This window comes from Aegilops tauschii, chromosome 1 (assembly GCF_002575655.3).
Source record: "Aegilops tauschii subsp. strangulata cultivar AL8/78 chromosome 1, Aet v6.0, whole genome shotgun sequence".
Classification (NCBI taxonomy): domain Eukaryota; kingdom Viridiplantae; phylum Streptophyta; class Magnoliopsida; order Poales; family Poaceae; genus Aegilops; species Aegilops tauschii.
The window spans coordinates 329994171-330016460 of NC_053035.3; the positions used below are offsets into that span (position 1 = coordinate 329994171).

General features: G+C 49.7%; 1 protein-coding gene across 1 annotated transcript; it reads right to left on the minus strand.

Moving 5' to 3' along the window:
• Window positions 1-16791: 16791 nt before the first annotated feature.
• Window positions 16792-20216, minus strand: LOC109736076 (probable protein phosphatase 2C 48). Its single transcript, XM_020295296.4, has 4 exons — window positions 19398-20216; window positions 17781-18198; window positions 17473-17696; window positions 16792-17388 (listed from the first exon to the last, which is right to left on the minus strand). The coding sequence occupies exons 1-4, from the start codon at window positions 19596-19598 to the stop codon at window positions 17209-17211; spliced, it is 1023 nt and encodes a 340-aa protein (XP_020150885.1). The 5' UTR covers window positions 19599-20216; the 3' UTR covers window positions 16792-17208.
• Window positions 20217-22290: the final 2074 nt, after the last annotated feature.

Below are 22290 nucleotides of genomic sequence, written 5' to 3' on the forward strand. Positions count from 1 at the left end.
CTCTATGTCATCAGCATCACCCATATAAAAAGGGTTTACATCACTGTCATCTTCACCTTCACAATCAGAACCACCACTGCCATCATATCCCTCTTCTTCTTCTTTTCCAAAACAGCTTTCAGTTTTCCTTTTACATTCTTGCTCTCTTGTGTGCAAACACCAGTACCATGAGCTACTAAACTGCAGCTGCTACTCTGACTTTCAAAGGCAACTCCTTCTTCATCAACAGCATAGATGGGTGGCTCACTGAGATCATATAACACAGGCTCTTCATACACAACAGTGGATAATTCTTGCCTCTGAAACTTGCTGCAAGGAGGTGGACATGCCCTCACTAGCAAATTTAAAACCTTACACTCCTCAACCTGCCTCTTTACTAGTTGCAACTCAGCATTACTCTCTACCATCTCCAATCCTTTCTCCCCTAAATCTGGATTCTCAATGTGAAACAGCAGATCATATTCACTAAATCCTTGGGTTTCCATCACTGCAATCATATTCAGGTATGTTACATCTGAACTGCAGAGCTTCAGCTCTAACATTTCTGAAGCATCAAAAAAGAACCTAACATCCAAAATGTCATCATACAAACTGCAAAATGAAATAACAGACAAAATTGGTTAATAAACAATTTTACTTAACATTTTGTCTAACATATAAACAAAGATTTGTTTCAGTTAACATATAAACAAGTTAACATATAAACAGAGTTTTGTTTAAGTTAACATATACACAAGTTAACATATAAACAGAGCTTTGTTTAAGTTAACATATAAGCAAAGCTTTTATTTACCCTAACTAGGTAACACCTAATGCTGCTCTGACAATTTGGACTAAGAAATAACAATGTAATCCACTGATGCTGCTCTGCTCTGCTCCAGTTAGGTAACACATAATGCTACTCTGCTCTAGTTAGGACTCATGTAATCCACTATACTACTCTGCTCTAGTTAGGCCTAGCAATTAGAGTGCTAAACATGCAGGCAGTAAACTCTAACCCTAATCCCCAATTTCAGTGAGCAAGAATGGAACAGTGAAGCACTTACAGAACACCACCGAAGCCATGAGTCCAGTGATGGGCGGTGCTAGGGTTGTCCACCCAAATTCGCGCCATCCGCAGCCTCTGCTCCATCGACAACGCCGGCTCCGCAAAATCTTCCTCCGCGCTACTGTACTCCGAGCTGGAGTAGCCGCCACTGCCATCGAAGCGGGGGAGGTCGCCGCCGCTCGCATCGCCCAGGCCATCGCCGCCTGCCGGAGTCGCCGAGGCCATCGTCGCCTAGGGCACAGCAGCCGCGGGGGAGAGGAGGGCACAGCGGCCGTGGGGGAGAGGAGGGCACAGCGGCCGCGGGGGAAAGAAGGGCACAGCGGCCGCGGGGGAGAGGAGGGCACAACGGCCGCGGGGGAGAGGAGGGCACAGCAGCCGCGGGGGAGAGGAGGGAGGTGACAGCGCCTAAGCAGTTCGATTCATGGCTACGGCGGCGTGGTGCGGCGGCGGCGGGGCGGGCGGGGAGGCAGCCGCCGGCGAGGTGCGAGGAAAAGGACAGGGCAGAGCGGGGTCGGGGTCTGGCTCAGTCGCACCAACGGGCCGAGCCAGCCTCGTCCGAGTCAGCGCGCAGCCAGCGCAGGCGACGCGCGCACTGGCCAGCGTGGCGCCTGACGGGCGGGCCCAATCGGTCAGCTTTAGTGTCAATACGTACAAAACGAGCTTTTAGTCTTTTTTGCAACGGCTAGCCCCAATCTTGGTACTGACACGTAAAAATTACCAATCTTGATACCAATCTGCTCCCAATGCCCCAATTGTGATACTTCTGTGCAATTTACTCTCACCGATTGGATCATAGAAACTGCATGCATGCATTATTGCATGACAGATGGCGCGGCATCAGTCAGGAGACATGACTAAAGCCTAAAGGCTACCGTAGATGTTCTATTGTCCTACAGTGGGCAGTGAGTTGAGGCACATTTGGACCTATTTATTTATCGTCCTTTCTACTCTATACATGCATGTTGTGCTACTTGATCTGGCCAGGTGCGCCGCCTCACCCTGATCCATCCCGTGGCCGTGTGCATGCGTGGCCCCGGCAACTCCATGCCGGCTTCATTTCTACCCTACCCTGTTTCCTTCAAATTACCATTGTACGAAAAAAATAAGCAACTGGATGTTACATGCTAATCGCCATTGTATTAGCTTGATACTCTTTATAACGGTTGAATCAAATTCCATTTGATTAAAAAAAACCAAGGCAACACCTCTTGGGCGACAATGCCGGTGCAAGTGAGTTACGAGCGTAAACGTACACCTCTCGTCACGCAACGTGCACGATGATCCACAATTCCAATGGTGGATGAATCCACTTGCGACGACATGAGTCAAGCAAGTGTGAGTCTGCCTGACCACCCCACTAAACCACCATGCCAAACATTCTCTGCCTTTATCACGTTGCATCTGTCCAGGATTAGACGGTCATAAAGGCAAAGCACTCTTCGATCACCCCAGCCGATCCCAAATTCCCTAATCGGTCACATTTTCGTGCACTCTTTCCTTTTGCACGAAGAAAAAGGAGGAGTGACTTCGACTTTTCCATGTTTTCTTAGATGTGCTTTTCCATGTTGGTGCATGCCGCATACCATAGAATCTTCGATATGGAAAGCCACGAAGACTTCTGTTGCAAATATCCGGCGACCACTGGTTAAGTCTCCTGCATGAACTTTTTAGAATCCTCAAATTTTAAAAGGAAAAAAGTTATGCTCAAATTTTAGTTTTTTTTTTGAATTTTTGTTAAATCTGGTCAAACTATGGTCAAACTACTTATTTAAGAAGTATTAGTGGTACTAAATTATTATTCAAGAATATTAGTGTTACTGAATAATTATTTCAATTTTTTGAATTTTGGTCAAATCTGGTCAAACTATGGTCAAACTACTTATTCAAGAAATATTAGTGTTACTAAGTAATTATTGTTTTTACAATAATAGTTTCAAACTCAAACAGTGAAACATGTGACTTCATGCTCAAGCTAAACTCTGAGGGTTAATAGGATTGACATCTTACTATTGTCAGAAAAACGACAAGTGCAGACTTGGAAACGAGGGGCATAGAACCCGGAAGTTAAGCGTGCTCAGGCTGGAGTAGTGAGAGGATGGGTGACCGGCCGGAAGTTAGATAATTTGGAATGATGAGGGGTGATTAGAGATTAGATGTTAAATTAAGCAGTGACGAGGGGTGATTAGAGATTAAACTATAAAATAATTCAGAAATTTGAAAATCGGAAAAAAATAAAAAAAATTGTGAAATTTCCTTTAGTTACCAATCGGGACTAAAGGTGGAGCTCCAGACAGCGGCCACGTGGAGGGCCTTTAGTCGCGAGAACCGGGACTAAAGGGGGGTTTTAGTACCGACCTTTTAGTCCAGGTTCCAGAATCGGGACAAATTGACCTTTTTCTACTAGCGATCTCGCTCCAATATTCTGTCGACACACATTTATAAAGTGAGAAAAGTGGCAAAACCATTCAAATCTTGTCCACAAGCTAGCCTAAGTTTGACCGACATGTTAATTCTTTCTGAGATTAAGAAAAATCGATGCATAGCAACTAATCAATCCATAGTGCCCAACTAACAGATGTGGATAGTTCACCTAACTACATGTAGCTAAACTCTTGCATGCATGCGTATGGTAGATGGAGATGCATGTCCCTTTCACAAGATGTGGCTCACAAAATCAGAGTGGTCGACGAAATCCAGGGCAGCCTCAAATTGACAGCTGTTACCGAAAAAGGCTTTCGTCCCTCTTTATATATAAAGCAATGATCAATAGCATCCGATACAAGCGCATATCCTCACAACACACGCACACACACCCAAGGCAGGATACATAAGCGCTGAGCGCCGCAACACCAATCCAAGCACTACACTGAGAGGTGAAGCCGCATATGATGAACCGTGGGCTCCAAGGCGGCGCCTTCAGGAAGGGAACGACACTAGAGCGCCACCACCGCCCGATCCGAGGATCAGAGTTTCCCCTAGAGCACCACGACGGGCAATGAGATCCGCGACAACGCCTTCAAGAAGGGAACGAGTTTCGCCGCCGCCGGTCCGTCCGAAGATAGAGCAGGTTTTCACCCCGGCCACCACTCACCGTCACCGAACGCCACACCCCGGCTACCACGCTGCCCACACGGCCATGGCAACCGGGCAGCACCAAGCCACGGGCTCTGCCCATGAGCACCGCGGAACCACCACCAGGACTGCCGCCCCGGCATCCAAGACCTTGACACCACCTCACCCGAGATCCGCCGCTACCCCAACCAAAGCACATGGGGGGCCCCCAGTGTCGAGACCAATTGGCCGGCCAAACTTGGCCCACATCGACCCGTTCTGCGGCACCGGGCGCGAGACGAGCTCAGTCCTGCTGCCGGACGCGAGACGAGCATGGTCCTGCTGCCGGGCGTGAGACGAGGTCAGTCCTGCTGCCGCGCGCGAGACGAACTCGGTCCTGCTGCCAGGTGCGAGGCGAGTGATGGACCGCAGCGGGGGAGGGCCGGCCCTTTGACGAAGATAGCGGCCGGACGCCGCGAAGATGGCTCGAAGGTCGAACCAGGCCGCCTACAAACGAACGGATGCCAGAAATCCAGCCGCCGTCGCAGGCAACCCGCCGAGCCGCCGTGGTGCCGGCGCGACGAATGGAAGCCTCCACCAGTCGCGCCGTCGGCCACGCGGCCCCCACCCAGCGCCACCAGCACGCCAGGCGATGTCGCGCCGCGGCGCCCGGCACCCGCGCCGCGCCCCCAGCCGAAAAGAAGGGCCCGCGCCACTCCTCTGTACGCGGGGGAACCAAAAGACCCCGCCGCCGCGCCCCCAGCCGAAAAGAAGGGCCCGCGCCACTCCTCTGTACGCGGGGGAACCAAAAGACCCCGCCGCCGCCGGCCCGGACGAGCTTTGCCCGGCCAGGCCCTCTGGCGGCAGCGGGGGAGGAGGAGGGAGGAGGGAGAACTCGGGGGCGGCCGCGCCGGAAGCCCTCCCTGCCGCCGTGCGGGGGCGGCACGGGAGAGAGAGGCTAGGTCGGGAGGGAGAGGCTAGGTCCTGGACCTCCACATTTGTTACAAACTACTATATTCTTTTGGGTAGAAGAAACATCACTCCCGAACTTGTAAAGAAACCACATTAACGAAGTTCGTTTCAAAGCAAAACATCTTCCGGAAGCAAAGTAACAACAAGGGGAATAGGAAACGACTACCTCGTCACAAAGCGCTGTAAATTACTCCCTCTAATCCGTAATAAGTGTTATACTCCTAGATCGGAGGGAGTATTTAGATAGAAAAGTAGCAAAAAGTCAAATAGTGATTGCAGTTAAGAAGCGAAAGTGCCTCCATACATGGGGGTCCTGCGTTAAAGCGTTCATCGGTCACTCGGCCTCTTGTGCGGTTGCTATCTAAACCGTAGATTGAAAATATATACTTATATAAATCCAGTGCATTAACCACAAAATCTAGCTGCGCAATCTTGCTCATGGCTGCCAGTGCTTGGGCGGCTCACAACACTCGAACAGCCAGCTGCTTATTAGTCGTGTCACTGTCATATCACATAGTAGTTGTTTTGGGCAATCTAGGAGCGCATAAACATAATGAAAGTTGAGTCTTATAGCAACACGTAATCGATTGGATGCACTGTATGTCGCATGCTTACAAGCCATGTCGTCGATAGGGCCGAGGAAGATCGCGTCTGTCTTTGGCAATTCTTGAGAAGATTTATTACCGAAAAAGGGTTTACCCACTTTATATTATAAAGCATACCGCCAAGCATCCAACACATAAGAGTACAAGTTCAAACGAGAAACAACAAAATAAACAAGGTCCGGCAGGGGGCACAGCTAAACAAGCCCGAAAAGCATGCATCTTGAGTTTTCTTGTATGGCGCTGTGTTCGACATCACTCACGATGGTGGATGGAGCAGCCACATCAAAACTACAACTAGAAGCAGAGAGAAAGGATGACTGAGATCACGACGATTAACAAGAAACGCAACACTAGACGGATCCTGCAAAGTGTCCCGAATGATTCACCGAACACTTGCAAGGAACATGATCGCCCTCTGATGCTTAATTACCCCGACAAAGACAGAAATGCCAATTGGCAACATGCACCAGTACATGGTCGGATCGGAGTAGGTAAATAATGCATGTGTGGCAAGTGACGCTAGTCTAAGACTAGTCATAAAGACGGCCAAAAGGCCGACCAAATAGACAGTCAGCTTGCAGGGCCTCCAAGTTGGCAATGGCGGCAAGTAGTACGTACGTACGCGACGTACCATCGCCGGCTGCTCACCAGTCATCTTGGAATGGACGCATCGATCGGCCAGGAGATGAAGGCACTATGCACCTATCTATTTATCCACGTCGTTGTGTCTGCAGTGCATGCACTTGATGTAGTACTGATAGCGTCGCCCGGCCACGATGGTCCATCCAGTGGCCGTGTGCGAGCGTGGCCCCGGCCGGCAGCTCGACCGTCTCCATCTGTATGCGGTCCCGGATGTTTTCAAGCTCCAAATCCACCTGCAGCCGGGCCGTGCTAGGACTGATGATATTCAGTAGACTGAAAAATTAACGAGGGATCTATATGACAGGAGCTATCGGCGGCAATGTGAGGTTCGGATCACTAAACTAATCATCTGCTGTAAATCGATCGAGATACTAAGGTACACTATCCCGAGACAACTCATAGCGGGAGTAACATAGGTAGTAACATCACACATATCTATATAAAATAAATGATGTGACAAACAATAAATGAAGAAATGGAGGAAAATGATAACATAGCTAGTTAGACTAGCCACAATGGGTAGTAACATAGACTAGTAACATGCCCATGTTACTAGTAACATGTTACTATCTCTATAGTGGGGAGTAACATATGTGTGGTAACATGCAACACTTTATTTATTAAGCTATAGATACATCTTGCCTTGATATGTGTGATGTAACTCATACTAGTAGTAACTAGCTATGTTACCACTTTCATCTCTTTCTTCATTTATTGCATGCCACATCATCTATTTTATCTAGATACGTGTGATGTTACTACCTAGGTTACTCTCACTGTGGGTAGTCTTACTATTAGTATGAGTAACATTACACATATCAAACCCTCAAAAAAACATTACACATATCAAGACAAAATGAGTCTATAGCCTAATAAATAAAGTGTTGCATGTTACCATATATGTTACTCCCCACTATAGAAGTAGTAACATAAACTAGTAACATGTGCATGTTATCAGTGTATGTTACTACTCATTGTGGCCAGTAGCCGTCGGCCAGGCAGGGATGCCTAGAAATACGGGGAGGCTATCGACTAGAGGAATATGTATGTGTGTGGCCAGTGACGCGGATACGAGGAGTCAGAAACACGGGAGTGCCGACGATCAAACGATCAGGCTGCAGGCTCTCGAGTCGGCAAAATAGTAGTACTCCTGGTCATCGCCAACAGGCATCACCGATTGGATCACAGAAACTGTATGCATGCATTATTGCATGACGGACGGCGCATCAGTCAGTCAGGAGACACGACTTGAAGCCACTGTACACGTTCTATTGTCCTACAGCCTGTCCAAGGCGAGCTCTAGGTGGCCAGTCTCTAGTCTCCTGGCCTAGGCGAGCTGAGGCATGTATGCGCCCTGTTTACCCTCCTTTCGTACTAGTACTATCTTCATGTTGCGCTACTTGATCTGACCAGGTGCGGCGCCTGACGCTGATCCATCCAGTGGCCGTGTGCGTGCGTGTCCCCGTCGGCTCACAACTTCCTCATTGGATCGAAATTAAGCAACCGAATTTCACCCCTCCCTTCCAAAGAAAAAGGACGAGGCAAGATGTACTTCCTTTCCTCTGTTTCATAATATAAGAGCGTTTTGTATACTACCTTAATGTACAAAACGCATTAGTGTACCACACGCTCTTATATTAGAGGACACAGGGAGTAGGTCCAAAACAACATGCTCATTGCAACTTACAAGTACAATGCCCGTGCAAGTGTTACGAGTATAAACACCTCTCGTCATGCAACTTCCACGACGATCCACAATTCCAAATGGTGGGATGAGTCCACTTGCGAGTCCACTTGCGACGACATGAGTCAAGCAAGTGTCATGAGTCCACCTCACCACCCCACAAAGGCACAAATCACCATGCCGAACATTCTTTGCTTTTATCACGTTTTCAGGTCATAAAGGCAAATCACCCTTGGACCACCCCACCCCGGTCGATCCCAAATTCCCTAATCGGTCACATTTTCGTGCACTCTGCCCTTTTGCCCCTGGTCATGAAGAAAAAGGAGGAGTGATTTCAACTTCTCAATGTTTTCTCAGATGTACTTTGCCACGTTGGTGCATGCCACAGACCATAGAATCTTCGACATGAAAAGCCACGAAGACTTCTGTTTGCAAATATCTGGCGGCAAAATTTCGTGTTTTGACCCTTTATACGTATAAAATCGGAATCTGACCCCAGTTTGGAATTTTTTTGAAATCTGACCTTTTTGCTACCGCCATGAGGCCCGGCGGTAGGGTCAGGCAGCCTACCGCCAGGGCTTCTGGCGGTGGCATGGACGGCCCACTGCCGTTACCTAACGGCCAGCGCAGCACCCTACTGCCGCAGGGCGTGGCGGTAGGTTGCCTGACCCTACCGCCGGGCCTCGTGGTGGCAGGGTCCTGTGGTTTTGGGTTTTTACAAGTTTTAGTGATTGTTTTTTTGTAAAGTTTTATCACAGGTTTCACATAGTTTCACAAATAGCAAAATATGAGCTCACATATTAAAAAAGGTTCACATAGCAAATATCAAACAGTTTACACATAGTTTCACAAGTAGCAAATAGCGAACTTGTCCACATAGTTTGACAACCCGAACTAACGCAAATAGTTTCGCAAAAAGCTTTCGCAAAGCCAACAACCGGTTCAACAAGTTCTTAAGACAAGTTTAGAGAGCGGGGAGACATCTTCAGAGGTCCTTGTATGTTAGGCCTGGCCGTGCAGATAGATACGGCAGCGGATCCACCGGTTCAGGCGGAGGCGAAACGCCGGTCGGCATCCGACCGTTCAAGCACTCCCACCTTGCCTTGCCCGCTGGAGTTTTCGCCTCCGCCCTTCCCCAGCTGATGATATCGAACGCCGATGCACTTGGGGCGGCATCCTGGCTCTCTCCTCCGCATTGCTCTCGAAGTAGATTCTCCGGCCCAAATTGCGCAGCTCCCAGTTGGAGTGCTGCTTGGCAGCTTCAATGCTCCCTTTCCGGCGGACACTGGAGATAGTTGGATCTGCCTCCATCTCTGCAATACTCTCTTCCACTCCTTCACACTCTACGACCAACACTTTACATCGTCGAAGATCCGCTCTGCCCTCTCGTGCCACCGCATTGCCATCTTAACCATCGTCTTGTGAGCCCTCATCCGCAGTGGCGGCAACATCTATGAAAATCAATAACCAAAGCATAATTAACATGGACATAATAGTTAGCAACTTGTTTTCATCAATTCAAAAGATTTGGTTTAAGAATGGTAATTACCACTCCATTCTCAATGAAACGGGTACGGTGACGCTTGTCGAACTTAGTGTCAAGCATGGTGTACTTCATGCCGATGTCGTCTGCAAGAGGTGGCCTCCTAAAAAATTGCATAAACATAAGCATATCAAAAGATTTTTTAACATGAACTAGGGTTCATCATTAACTAGGAAACATATCGATGCCTAACAAAGGTTCATCACATCCAAAAAAACCTATGAGTTCAATCTTTGAATAATCATATATCAAGATGAACATGAACATGAACTAAATACAATGCATATATCAAGAACGGAATAAAATAAATATATCAAGATGCAATCACCATGGTTCAAATGCATCATATCATATCATATTTCTCCAACAACATCCAACATGCATCATATCATATAGCTTTCAAAAACAGAAACCATGAACTAGGTTCGTCTTGAGGGATTAACCATGTTTACTCCAACAAAATCCACTACTTGCATCATATAAGATCCACATGCATCCTATATCAAAACAAATATCTCCAATATTCATCATATCATAAAAAATTTTAACACAAAAAATTATGAACTAGGTTCATCTTGAGGGTTCAACATTTGTTCTCCAACTATATCCACTACTTGCATCATAGCACATCAACATGCATCATCATATCACAATAAATTCCTCCAACATGCATCATATCAAAAAAAAATCCTCCAAATATAATATGAACTAGGGTTCATCTTCACATAACCATACCAACTAGTGACTAGAGTTCATATCTAACACAATATAACATCTATAGTCAACCTAAATCAATCCTAGGGTTCAAAATATTTAAATCTAGTTCAAGACGGGGGGTGATTTAAATCAAATAATGCGACGAATCGGAAGCTATTTGACTAAAACTAATTGGAGGGATCGAAGGAGCTTACTTTTCTTTCTTCGGGGCCATCTCGATCCGCAAAAACGGTGAAGAAACGACGAAGATCAGAGGGGGGCAGTGGAGGAGATGAGAGAGGGGGCGAGAGGAACAACTCCTCTGTTCTTGGGGCGGCTGGATGGGGGGAGAAGGGGTGGGGCGGCCGGCCCCCGGGCTTATAACTGCCCACAGCCTACCGCCAGGGTCCTTGGCGGTAGGATCGAACAGGCTACCGCCAGGGCCAGCGGCGGTAGGGTGGGACGGAGGGGGACGGAGGCCGTTATCGCTGCTGACGTGGATAAGTTTCCTACCACAGCAGGTTCTGGCGGTAGGCTATAGCATCCTACCGCCGGGCCTCGTGGTGGTAGGAGAAAGGGTCAAATCTCGAAAAAAATTCAAACTGGGGTCAGATCTCGATTTTGTTTGACAAAAGGGTCAAAACATAAAATTTTGCCATATCCGGCGACCACTAGCAAGTCTCCTGCATGAACTGGAAACCAGCAGCGCTAGTGGTAAATTACTGGAGCGGCATATGATGCACTGAGAACATTTACAGCCGGCCCTTCAAACTCCGCGTCTGAATGTGTCCGTGGGCAGTGGCCGACAACAACTCAAATTTAATATGTGCATCCGGATACCTTATATTTGAAACCTTAAATCCATATAACTCATGCAAGCGAGGAAATTCTACGTAGATCAACCTATACTACCCAAATCCTCGTCGGAGGTGTCCACTATCTTCGTGTCCGGCTCCGGGTACATGGGCGACAGCCGCAACTCCGTCTCCTCGGGCTGCTCCACCTCGTCCTCTGCCTCCACCTCCGTGTCAAGTTTGGCGAAAAGCGCGGCTGTCGCCGCCCGTTTCTACCGGTTGGCCTCGCATAGGTCTCATCCTAGATGGACTCCAGGATGGCTTGCTACTCTGCCTTCTCCATCACTTGGGCCACCATGAACTCCGCCATGGCGCCCTCCATGCCGAAGTTCGCAGCTGAATATGCAAAGTATTGTTGACCACCACCCGGATATGCATACTTGTGTTGATCATTAGCCGGATATGCACAATATTGTTGGTCACTAGCCGGATATGTATGCATAGGTCTTGACAATATTTTATTTTGTATCCATCTCGTGTTGTACGGTGTTCAAGAAGTTGGAGAAGAAAAACCTCACCGTCATGCATTGCTGGTTGAAGCTGAATGGGCAACCGAAGTGGAACCTATTCATAGCCAAGAACGCCGCCCAAGCCATCGAGGAAGAAACCAGGGACCCGTCTGACCCAACAAAAGAACCGCCGACGAAGATTAGAAGAGGGTTCTGGGGAAAGAAGTGGAAGGAGGAGAGGGCATACGTCAAGCAGTCCTACATCAAAGAGGAGAAAAAAGCGGAGACGTTCAAACTATTGATGGAGGCAACCGAGAAGAAGCTGGTGCTCGAAGAGCAGAGGGCCTTGAGCAAAGAGAAGGAGGCCATGCTCGAGGAGAAGAAGGCCATGCTTGAAGAAAAGAAGGTGAAGATCGCAGCCGATGCGAAGGATGGCAAGATGTTGTCCTGGAAGGTGGAGTGTTTGGATGACGGCGCCTTCTTGTGCAATCTGTTCACTACAAGATGTTGCACCAGCAACATGAGGAGTTCGAGGCGGCGGACAAGGAGGAGGAGGAAGAGCCGCCAGATGGAGGCGGAGGCGAAGGCTACAGATGCAGACGATACCTTGAGGGTCGGATTGCCAGTCCGGCTGGGCAACAAATCTCAATTTTTACATGGACCGCCGGACGGATATTCTTTTGTCATCGTGCATGTAAAAACTTAAGCATAGTTGCCTTTTTTTGGATGTGATAGGGCATGTGATCCGGCGCGCGCTATGGATCCGACTTTTATTTGAGTTTCAAATTGCCCTTAACTAACAGGCATATACAAGATAGCATTGGATGACGGCCTCCGGCATTAGTGTCCGCGGACGGGTGCCAAAGGGAATTTGCGGGTCAATGTTGGAGACGCCCTTAGTAGCATAATAAAATTCTAACTATACATTTCCAAGTTGTTTGACTTTGATGTGACCAACTTCTTTTAGGATTCCAGTGTTTTTCCAATTCATGTGAAACAAACACCCAAGTTGAGTTGTCGTTTGATTCAAATGAATATTATAGTATTTTAGGAGGATTTGGAACCTTTGAGAATTTTCTTATGGTGGTTGTTTGATTCACAGGGTTGAAATCCTTAGAAATTTTTCGATAGGATTAATTTGTACTCCATTCTGAAGAAAAATTTCCATCGGTAAAATCTCCTGGTAGAATTTCTTTGTTTTTTCTATGCCATGGAACATTCTTCCATCTAAATGCCTCTAGTTTCGTAATGCTATAGGATACAAGAAGACATGCATCTATATTCACGTGTTTTTCCTATTGCAGTGTTTTGAGAATTATGCGAATCAAGAGTCATGATTTATGTGTTACGGTTTACCAGTCCGCATCCATTCCTGCCCTATTCCCATGTCTTTCATATTCCTGCGTTTTTATAATTTTGTGAACCTAAAGAGCCCTACATTCAAACGGAGGCTCAAAATTTGGTCAATTTCACCATTTGTTCTAATGAAATCTATTCAAAGTAACTTGACAATTTTCAGAACCATGGGTCGTTTCTACAGAGGGCCAGAAAGACGCGCTACTCACTACTGGAATCAGCTAAGAAGCTCTTTGCCATCAGCTACCCAAAAGCAGACGGCAAAGAAGCTCTTTGCCATCTGCCAGCTCTTTGCCGTCTGCCAGCGGACGGCAAAGAGTGAGGTGGCCCCCATCCCCCACCCGTTTGGGAAAAACTTAACGGGCCACCTCTTTGCCGTCCGCTAGCAGACGGCAAAGAGGCAAAAAAGCGGACGGCAAAGAGGGGCGGACGGCAAAGAGCTCACTACCTAACGGCCCGTACCCCCCGCCCGTTACTCACTTCTTCTCTCCCTCGCCGTTTCTCTCTTCCCACCCCGCCGCCGCCGCCCGCCGCGCGCCGCCGCCGCCCCGTCGCCCCCCCGCCCCGGCTCGCCGCCGCCCCGGGGCCCCGTCGCCCCCCGCCCCGGCCCCCCGCCGCCCCGCACCCCACCGCCCGGGCCCGGCCCCCCGCCCCGGGGCCCCGTCGCCCCCGCCGCCCCGGCTCGCCGCCGCCCCGGGGCCCCGTCGCCCCCACCGCCCCGTCGCCCCCCCCCGCCCCGGCCCCCCGCCGCCCCAGGCCGCCGCCTCCACCGCCCCGCCCCCCTCCTTCACCGGCCTCCTCCACCCCCCAGGTGAGCCCCCTTTTTTCTGTTTTTTCTGTTTTTTTCCTTTTTAGTTTTAGTTTTAGTTTAGATTTAGTTTTAGTTGTAGTTTTAGGTTTAGTTTTAGTTTTAGGTTTAGTTTTAGGTTTAGTTTAGTTTGAGGAAAGAAGAAGAAGAAGAAAAAAGAGGAGAGGAGGAGAAGAAGAAGAGGAAAAAGGAAAGGAAGAAGAAGAAGAGGAGGAGGAGAAGAAAAAAGAAGAAGAGGAAGAAGAAGAAGAAAAAAGAGGAGAGGAGGAGAAGAAGAAGAGGAAAAAGGAAAGGAAGAAGAAGAAGAGGAGGAGGAGAAGAAAAAAGAAGAAGAGGAAGAAAAGGAAGAATAGGAAGAAGAAGAAAAGGAAAAAAGAGGAAAAAACCCCGACCCGACACGGCACCCCGACCCCGACCCGGCACCCCGACACGACACCCCGACCCCTAGACCCCGACCCCGACACCCCGACCCCAACCCCGACCCCGACACCCCGACCCCGACCCGGCACCCGTGCGCGCCTCTCAAAGGCGGCCCAGCCGGCCAACAACGTCCCTCTACGCCCTTTGTTTCGTTTTTTATTTTCTTTCCTAATGTTTAACTCATTTTTGTTTTTAAAATTTATTTTCATTCTATCTATTTTGCTAATATTATTTAATATTTTTATTGCTTCATTCTTATGTACTTTGTTTCATTTTTTATAATTTTTTCAGTTCAACATTACTTCTGTTTTAATTTTAATTTTTTTAAGAGAACATTTTCATTATTTTTGGTACTATTATTTATTTTCCACCTTTGTTTCGTTTTTTATTTCCTTTCCTAATGTTTATATTTTTTTTCATAGTTTAACTCATTTTTAAAAAATTTTATTTTCATTCTATCTATTTTCCTAATATTATTTAATATTTTAATGCTTCATTTTTATTTATTTTGTTTCATTTTTATAATTTTTTCAATTCAACATTACTTCTGTTTTAAGTTTTTTAAGAGAACAATTTCATTGTTTTTGATACTATTATTTATTGTCCACCTTTGTTTCGTTTTTTATTTCCTTTCCTAATTTTTAGAATTTTTTTATTTCTAAGTTTAACTCATTTCTGTTTTTAAAATTTATTTTCATTCTATTTTGCTAATATTATTTAGCTGTCCTCTTTTTTTCTTTTTTCTTTTCTATCCTAATTTTCTAACTTTTTTTGCAAACATAATAGTATTAATTCGAAAATTCAATTTGCAAACAATAATTTAAAACCACGCAAACACACTCGATATTTCATCATAGTTTTCATAAATATTTTACATAATACTAGAAATTAAACTTGACTAAACTAAACAACATTAGGAAAATAATTAAACATTACTAAACGTTATTTCGAAAATAACCTAAACTAAACTACTCGTCCTCGACGCCGCCAAAGTCCATCTCGTCGTATAGCCCGTCGCTGTCGTCGCCGTTGTCGCTGCTGCTATCGTCCAGGTCCACCACCGGCGCAGCCATCGAGTCGGCCACAGCGGCGTGGTAGCCGGGGAAGTCCGGCGGGTCCTCTGGGTGGACGGCGACCGGGGCGAGCTGCATGTACTCCTGCACGAGGGGTGGCGGCATCGGCGCGTTCTCCGACTCCCGGATCGCCGTCAGGTAGCCCGGCATGTCCTCCGGGTCGCCGGCCTCCGCCGCCAGCCGCCTGTACTCGGCCAGCAACGCCGGCTCAGGTTCCGGCGCCGGCTCTGGCGGAGGGGCGCAGCTGGACGACCCGGCGCCGTCCCGCGCGCGTGTGCGACGGTCGCCGTTGCCGAGGCGGTCAGCGCTGCGGTCACCGTCGAGGGGCCAGCGCCGCGCCGGGCGCGGGCCGACGTTCATGCGCGCGCCGCCGGTTTCGCGGGTGGACCGAGCCTCGCCGCAGAGGAACAGCGAGTAGCCGTACCCCGGCGGAGCGGGCACGGCGCCGGCGGCCGCCTGCACGCGGTACGGCGCGACGACCTCCTCGAAGGTGCGCCCGTCCCAGAGCTGATGCCGCCGCGCGCGGTTGTGTTTCGTCGGCGGGCGTGGGCCGGCGTACGCATGGAGGCGGCGCAGGTGGTCGTCGGCGAGGCGGTCCGCCCAGCCGGGGTTGTTGGGGGCGTACTGGGGGTCGGCGAGTTCCTCCGGCGAGAGGCGCGCCCTGTACAGGCCGACGGCACGGGCGAAGAGGTGGGTGCCGACCTCGGGCACCGGCGCCACCGGCACGCCGTCGACGCTCAGGCACCACCTCGCCGGGAGGCGCACGTCGGGAGCGGCGGGGATGACGAAGTGGGCGAGCTCCTCCGCCTCCTCGAGGGTCAAGGTGGAGCGGGCCATCGCCGACGAGAGGGAGAGGTAGGGCGCAAGAGGGGCGATGCCGGCGGCAGGGGGAGAAGGAGAGGGAAGGCGAGGGGCGGTGTGAGAGCCACGACGGGGCGAGGCGCTTTTTATAGGCGTGGTGGGCGGGGTGGGTGCCGGTGATCAATGCCGGGCCAGCCAAGCGGTCAAGGGCGCAGAAGGCCAGGCGGCGGCGTGCGAATCGGCGGCGGCGATTAATGCCGAGCTGTCAAGGGCGCAGGAGGCCAGGCGTCGGCGGGCGCGGGCGGTCAAGCGGTGGCGTGCGCAGGCGGGCGTCGGGCGGTGGCGTGTGAATCGGCGCCGCCCGCGGACCGCCGCCGCCGACGGGACGTCTCACTGCGCCGGCGCCGACCAAGTGAACAATTTATAGAAAATTCTAAAAGTGGCAAAAAGCCATCAGCGGCAGACGGCAAAGAACCTGCCATCTAGTGACGTGTAGATGACATCATACGGCGGACGGCAAAGACCATAGAAATTTTGCCGTCAACGGCGGACGGCAAAGGCCTGCCGTTAGCCACTTAACGGACTGACAACGCAATTATTGCCGTCCGCTCTCTTTACCGTCTGTTTCCTGGCGGCGGACGGCAAAGCAGCTGTTTACCGTAGCCTACTTTGCCGGAGCCTTTTGCCGTCCGCGGCTGACGGCAAAGGCCTTTGCCGTCCGCCGTTCGAGCCTTTGCCGTCCGCCGTGGCAGACGGCAAAATAGCTGTTTCCTGTAGTGACTGGTGTGATTTATGGCCATATGATCATTGATGTACACCAACAATTGTGACGTTTTGTACACCAATAATTTTCCATATTACTGTCTCTCATAGTGCATTTTCAGGCCAACGAGAGCCATGGAGGACGAAAATAAGGACAAGGTGCGTCTTGTTTCTTCTGCCATTTGCTAGTGGCTGCCGTTGATCCTCGTACATTTCGGCAAGCAGCGTGTCAAAACCGGAGAATTTTTCGGTGATCCACCGGCAGCAGTCGACCCACCGCCCCGGTCATTCGTGCAGCGTCCCAATCATGGCGCGAACTGCACCTTCTGGTCGTCTCTCTCGGACGGTGACGTCGCGCACCGATCGATCGATCTACCGGCAAGTGGACGGGTCGCTTTCCCCTCGCCCTGATGGCAATGCAATCGCGGTCTCGGGGCAGCTCGTTCAGGGCGCCGGCGAGTGGAAGAAGAGGCAGACCGCCGAGCAGTCGTCGACGGCGACGCCCCGCCGCTTGCGCCTCCACCCGCGGACGGCGCACTCGACGAGCCGCTTCGCCGCCTTCTCCCTGTCCGGCGTGGCCGCCACGATCCGCACGGCCTCCTCGTTGGAGAGCACGTCCCAGACCTGCCCAAGATGTTGCCATGAATGATCAGTCTGCTGTGCTGGAAGTAGAAATACTTTGTGACTGTGCAAGAATCTGTCGCTTACCCCGTCGGTGGCCAGGATGACGAACTGGTCTCGGGCGGTGATCCTCCTCTGCGTCACCTCCGGCGCCGAGATGACGCCGTAGTCCTTGACGCAGTAGTCGCCGAAGGCCCGCGACATGGCCAGCCCCGGCGCATCCCGGTGGGGCACCCACACCCGGTGCACGCCGGGCTCGTCGTCGAGGCAGTGCACGCGGCCCTCGCACTGTATGATGCGCGCCTTCTCCTCTGCAAACCAGATTTGACCGTGGGTGAGCAATGGCCGTCCCAAGAATGTACTGTCCGTCTTCTAGTCTTGTCACGACGACTTACGGGGTAAGTCGGGCTTGAAGTCGACGGTGAGCTGGACGGCCGTGACGTCCCCGTCGTCCGATGTGGTCGCAAGGACGGCCCGCGAGTCGCCGACGTTGGCGACTACCATCAGGTCGCCCTGCTTGACGATGGACAGAGCCGTGCAACCGCTGTTGACGGCGTCGAGGCGCCGGCTTCGGCGGAGCTCCTCGTCCACGGCGGCGGCGGCTGCCAGGTAGGACTGCCTCAGGAGGTCGAACTGGCAGTCGCCGAGCCTCTTCTCGCCGTCGATGAGCGACGTCAGCGCGACGGCCTCCTGCCAGCGGCACAGCAGCTGCTGCGGCAGCGACTCCCGGACGGCCTTGGCGACGTAGTGGCCCCACTGGCCGTGGCCGTCGAAGACGCCGCAGAAGATGGTGTCGTCCTGGCACCCGTATCCCTGGATAGAGAAGAAAACACACAAGCAAACAGAACCGTAAGAAATCGAGAAGAAACGACAATATTGAAATCTCTTTTTCTTATCAAAATCGAGAAGAAACGAAAATATTGAAATGATGGGTGCAAATTTACTGTGCATGGCAAATGGAAATCCAAGATTTCGGCGTGCCGTGATAGATTTTATGTTTTACGGGGAGTGACATGATAGAATTGACAACCAACTGAACCAGACGGCCCTTTTGTGCAGGTAGGTCATCGTTGTCCTTTTTTGCGGAACTGAGTAGTCAAATTAGATCGTGTTTCCAATCTAGTGCAGTTTAAGGGAGTGTCTATTTCTAAGTCGATCGACGTATTTCTAACCCGATAACTAACTGTCCGTTTTTTATCCAACAAAAAGTGGTTAATTACATGTTTTGCAAATTTATGAAATATAATGGACTTGCAGTCTGAAAAAATAGCAAATCCGACCATCGCAATCAGTATGTTTTAGGTGTTTAACTGTCCAAAGCCACTTTGGATTCAGATACCAAGAAACCCAACACCTTTTGTGGCTCCAGCAAATCAAGACACGTACCATCCCTTTTTTGGCAGATACTAGTACTACAGGATGAAACGCCTAGAGGCGAAAGGCAAGCGCCGTATCCAAGAAACTTGTGAACAACATGATCCAGGATCGTCCCAAGAGGCAACACGTAATCTGGTAAATGATGGCCTAACAATAGTTAGGCCGTACAGAATACCACCACAAAACAGAACTGAACCATCTCACAAAAATATCAGAAAAATGGTTAGGTAAACAACGGAGGGAGACGGGATCCAATCTCTATTTTATTTAGCGCACACGCAAGGCGAGCAGATGAAAACTGATTTATTTCTTCTGTGGTCAGAAATGAGAAGAAGAAGCCGGCGACTAGTCCCGAGTCCCAACGCTGTACCCTCGCCATTTTCTGTGGAACAGAGACCATGTCACCGGCTCATCTTGGCCATAATTAACCTCTTCTGCCTCTCTAGTAGCAGAAATTTGTGTTGGGAACGCGGGAATTAAATTGTGTGGCAAGAAGCTCCGTGCGGAGTACGTGGTGGATGCTGATCTTTGACTGCTACACGCCACCGGTACTGTGTTGTGATAGCCAGCGTAAAAATTCATTCACATGCATCAGAGAGCAAGCAGGGAAGAAGCAGGGCGGCCGGCAAACTCACCTCCCAGACGATGGAGGTGTCCTGGTTGGTGCCCTTCTCGCCGCGGCGGGAGCACGCGGCGGCGAAGGTCTCGGAGCCCTCGCCCCAGAGCGTCCCCGACGAGCGCAGCACCGTCCCCTGCGGCTCCTCCGCCTCCTTCCTCTCCTTTCCCAGAGACATGGAGCGGGCCAGCCCCTGCAGCATGGACGAGATCTGCCGCATTCTCGCTGGCCAAGATCAAGACCCCCGATCGATCGGTTGATTCTACGGAGAGGCTTCTTCCTCCTCCTCCTTCCTCTCCTAGTTTCTCGGTGCTTGGTACTCGTGGTGTTCACGGGCAAGAACAGAGCAGAGGCTAAGAAGGAAGCGCGGTTTGTTTAGCTTGGGAGATCGATGTCCCGATCGGCCGTTTCTCCTGGATCTTTCTCTTTGTTTTGCTTTGGATTGAAGAGACGAGCTTGGAGTGGATATCTGGATAGGATCGGTCGGCTCGACTTCTACTTCACCAAGGAAGAAGGTGCAGAAGAAGGGACAGGAAGCGAGGATTGCTCAACTGCGGTGAGGCGACCGATGATGAACAAGGCAAGGGCCAAGGGCGCAAGGGAGGCGAGGCCGTGCGGATTGTGGTGGAGGTGAAGTGGAAGCTTGGGTGGGAGCTTATAAAGGAGAGGGGAGAGGGAAGGAGAGCCGTGGGTGCAGGGGAAGCTCACACACACCATGCAGATGCAGGCCGAAGCCGAGGCAGGCAGCCACACGGTGTGTCCGCCCGTCCGTCCGCCGCTTGCACAGCGACACAGCACAGCGATGCGTGTCTTTCAGCTGGGAACGGGACGGGTCCTCGGCGTGTGCGTGTTCCGTCTCGCCCGCCTTTTGGTCGATGTGGATAAGCAGCTGTGTGTGTGCCCGCTCTGGAATGCGCACAAGCCGACGTCGACGGTTATGATGCGCAATGGCGTGTGCGAGCCCAGTAGAAACGGATGTGTGTAGTTATGGGTCTTGCTGAACCTTTTGTGTCGAACAAGCGTCTTTGCTTGCTATCTTTGGGACGAGCTACGTAATAAATAGAGAATATGTCGCGGAAAATCTTAACAATTTATAGTCGTTTACATATGGATTTGATTTATATGCCTGCTTGATATTTCTTTAACGTCGTGGAATCGTAAAATATTCGTAGTAGATCTCTAATATTTCTCTTAACAAATGTTTCCCTTATTTGTTTCTTCTGCTCTAAGTACTATCTTGTTGATGTGCATACAATATTTCTCTTCTTGTATAGCGTGTACGCGCATCACTGTAATATTTGCACGTCTAGTCATCTCTAATATGGAAAGTTACAATTCAAATTATTTTGGTAAATTACATGCGACACATCGCATGCCTAAAGTATTCTACAACATACGTACACCCCTGAGTGTCATTTATATTGTGGGGAAAACCAGCGCAGCAGAAACCTAGCCCCCCTCTCACACAAAAAAACGGACATGTTTATGGCTCTTGCGCGACTTTTGTCTCGAACAAGTCTTTTGCTCTATGTAATAAAAACTATGATGCGGGGAATGTTAGTTGCTGCATGGAGCCTAAATATTTCTTAAAGATAAAACAAAAAACAACACTTTGAACTTTCAAAAAAAATCTGCAAAATACACACGTGCATAAGGATGTATACTACATTTTTGTAATCTGTCAAAGTGAAATATGTTTTTTTTGGGAGGAGCCGGCTGTCGCGCAGAAGGAGGCCATAGTTCACCCATGGCCGAAGCCACCACTGGGGAAGGTGGCCCTATCTGTTGATGGATCTTTCCTACAGTCTGATGGGTCAGCAGCGGCATGGATGATATTGAGGAGACATGATGGGAGTGTTGCATACCTGTGCATCTTTAACTGCAATGAAGCACTGGAAGCGGAGTTGCATGCGCTAATGCAAGGTATGGCTCTGGCTATCCAGCATTGTGAGCTACCTATCATTGTCTAGTCGGATTCTTCTGTCGCCCTCTCCGCCTTGACTGGCGACAGATTATCCAGATCTGCCTACGGGCATTTAGTCGCCGAGATTCGTCATCTTATGGTAGATAGAGTTTTCATTCCCTTGAAAATTAGTCATGTGCAAAATAGGGTAGTAGATCGTTTGACCCTGTATAGTCGTACAGAGAGTACTACTGTTGTATGGCTTGGACGAGGTTCATCGTGTGATCTCTTGCCTCGTGATTGTAACCCTATGCCTATGGAATAAAATTCTTCTACCAGCGCAAAAAAAAAATGTGAAATATGTTTTTGATGTGAGCTCCACAAAAATACAATAATTGTATTTCTATCACATGCTTGTCACTATAAAATTCCATGTTTTTTTGTGTGTATCTCGCACCAAAACGTATTTCCTTTTTGTGCATAACTTCAAAACCTTTGTATATTTCTTGGCAAAAAACTTGTTTATTTTTTTTATTCAGAATGAATGCTACCGAGCAATTAAACATTTTGGCAATAATATTCTCCTCATCCTTTTATTTTTCTTTTGGTCAAATCAAATCATAGTTCCCTAAAAAAAGAAAGAGCAAATGCACGCAACGAAGTTTCGATCCGTGTAACCGTCAGCGGCAGCAGCAGCAGCTGGCAATACTAATAAAAGCTATCCATAAACAATTGATATGCTTGTTTATCCCATTCCAACATCTCAGCAAGGGAAGGAGATATACTATTTCAGAGAGGCCAGAAGGTCTCCGTGACCCTCTCAGCCACGAGCCGGCGGGTGATCTCCGCCGTGCGCGAGCACTCAAGCAGCATAGAAAATGTTTCTTCCGGGGGCAGACGATCCCTCCTCTCATCGCTACCCTGCGCCCATCAACAACCGCAGCCGCACAAGAACTTGGGCACCGCACAGGCGTCATTTCGTTTTCTGCCATGCCGCCCGTTGTACGTG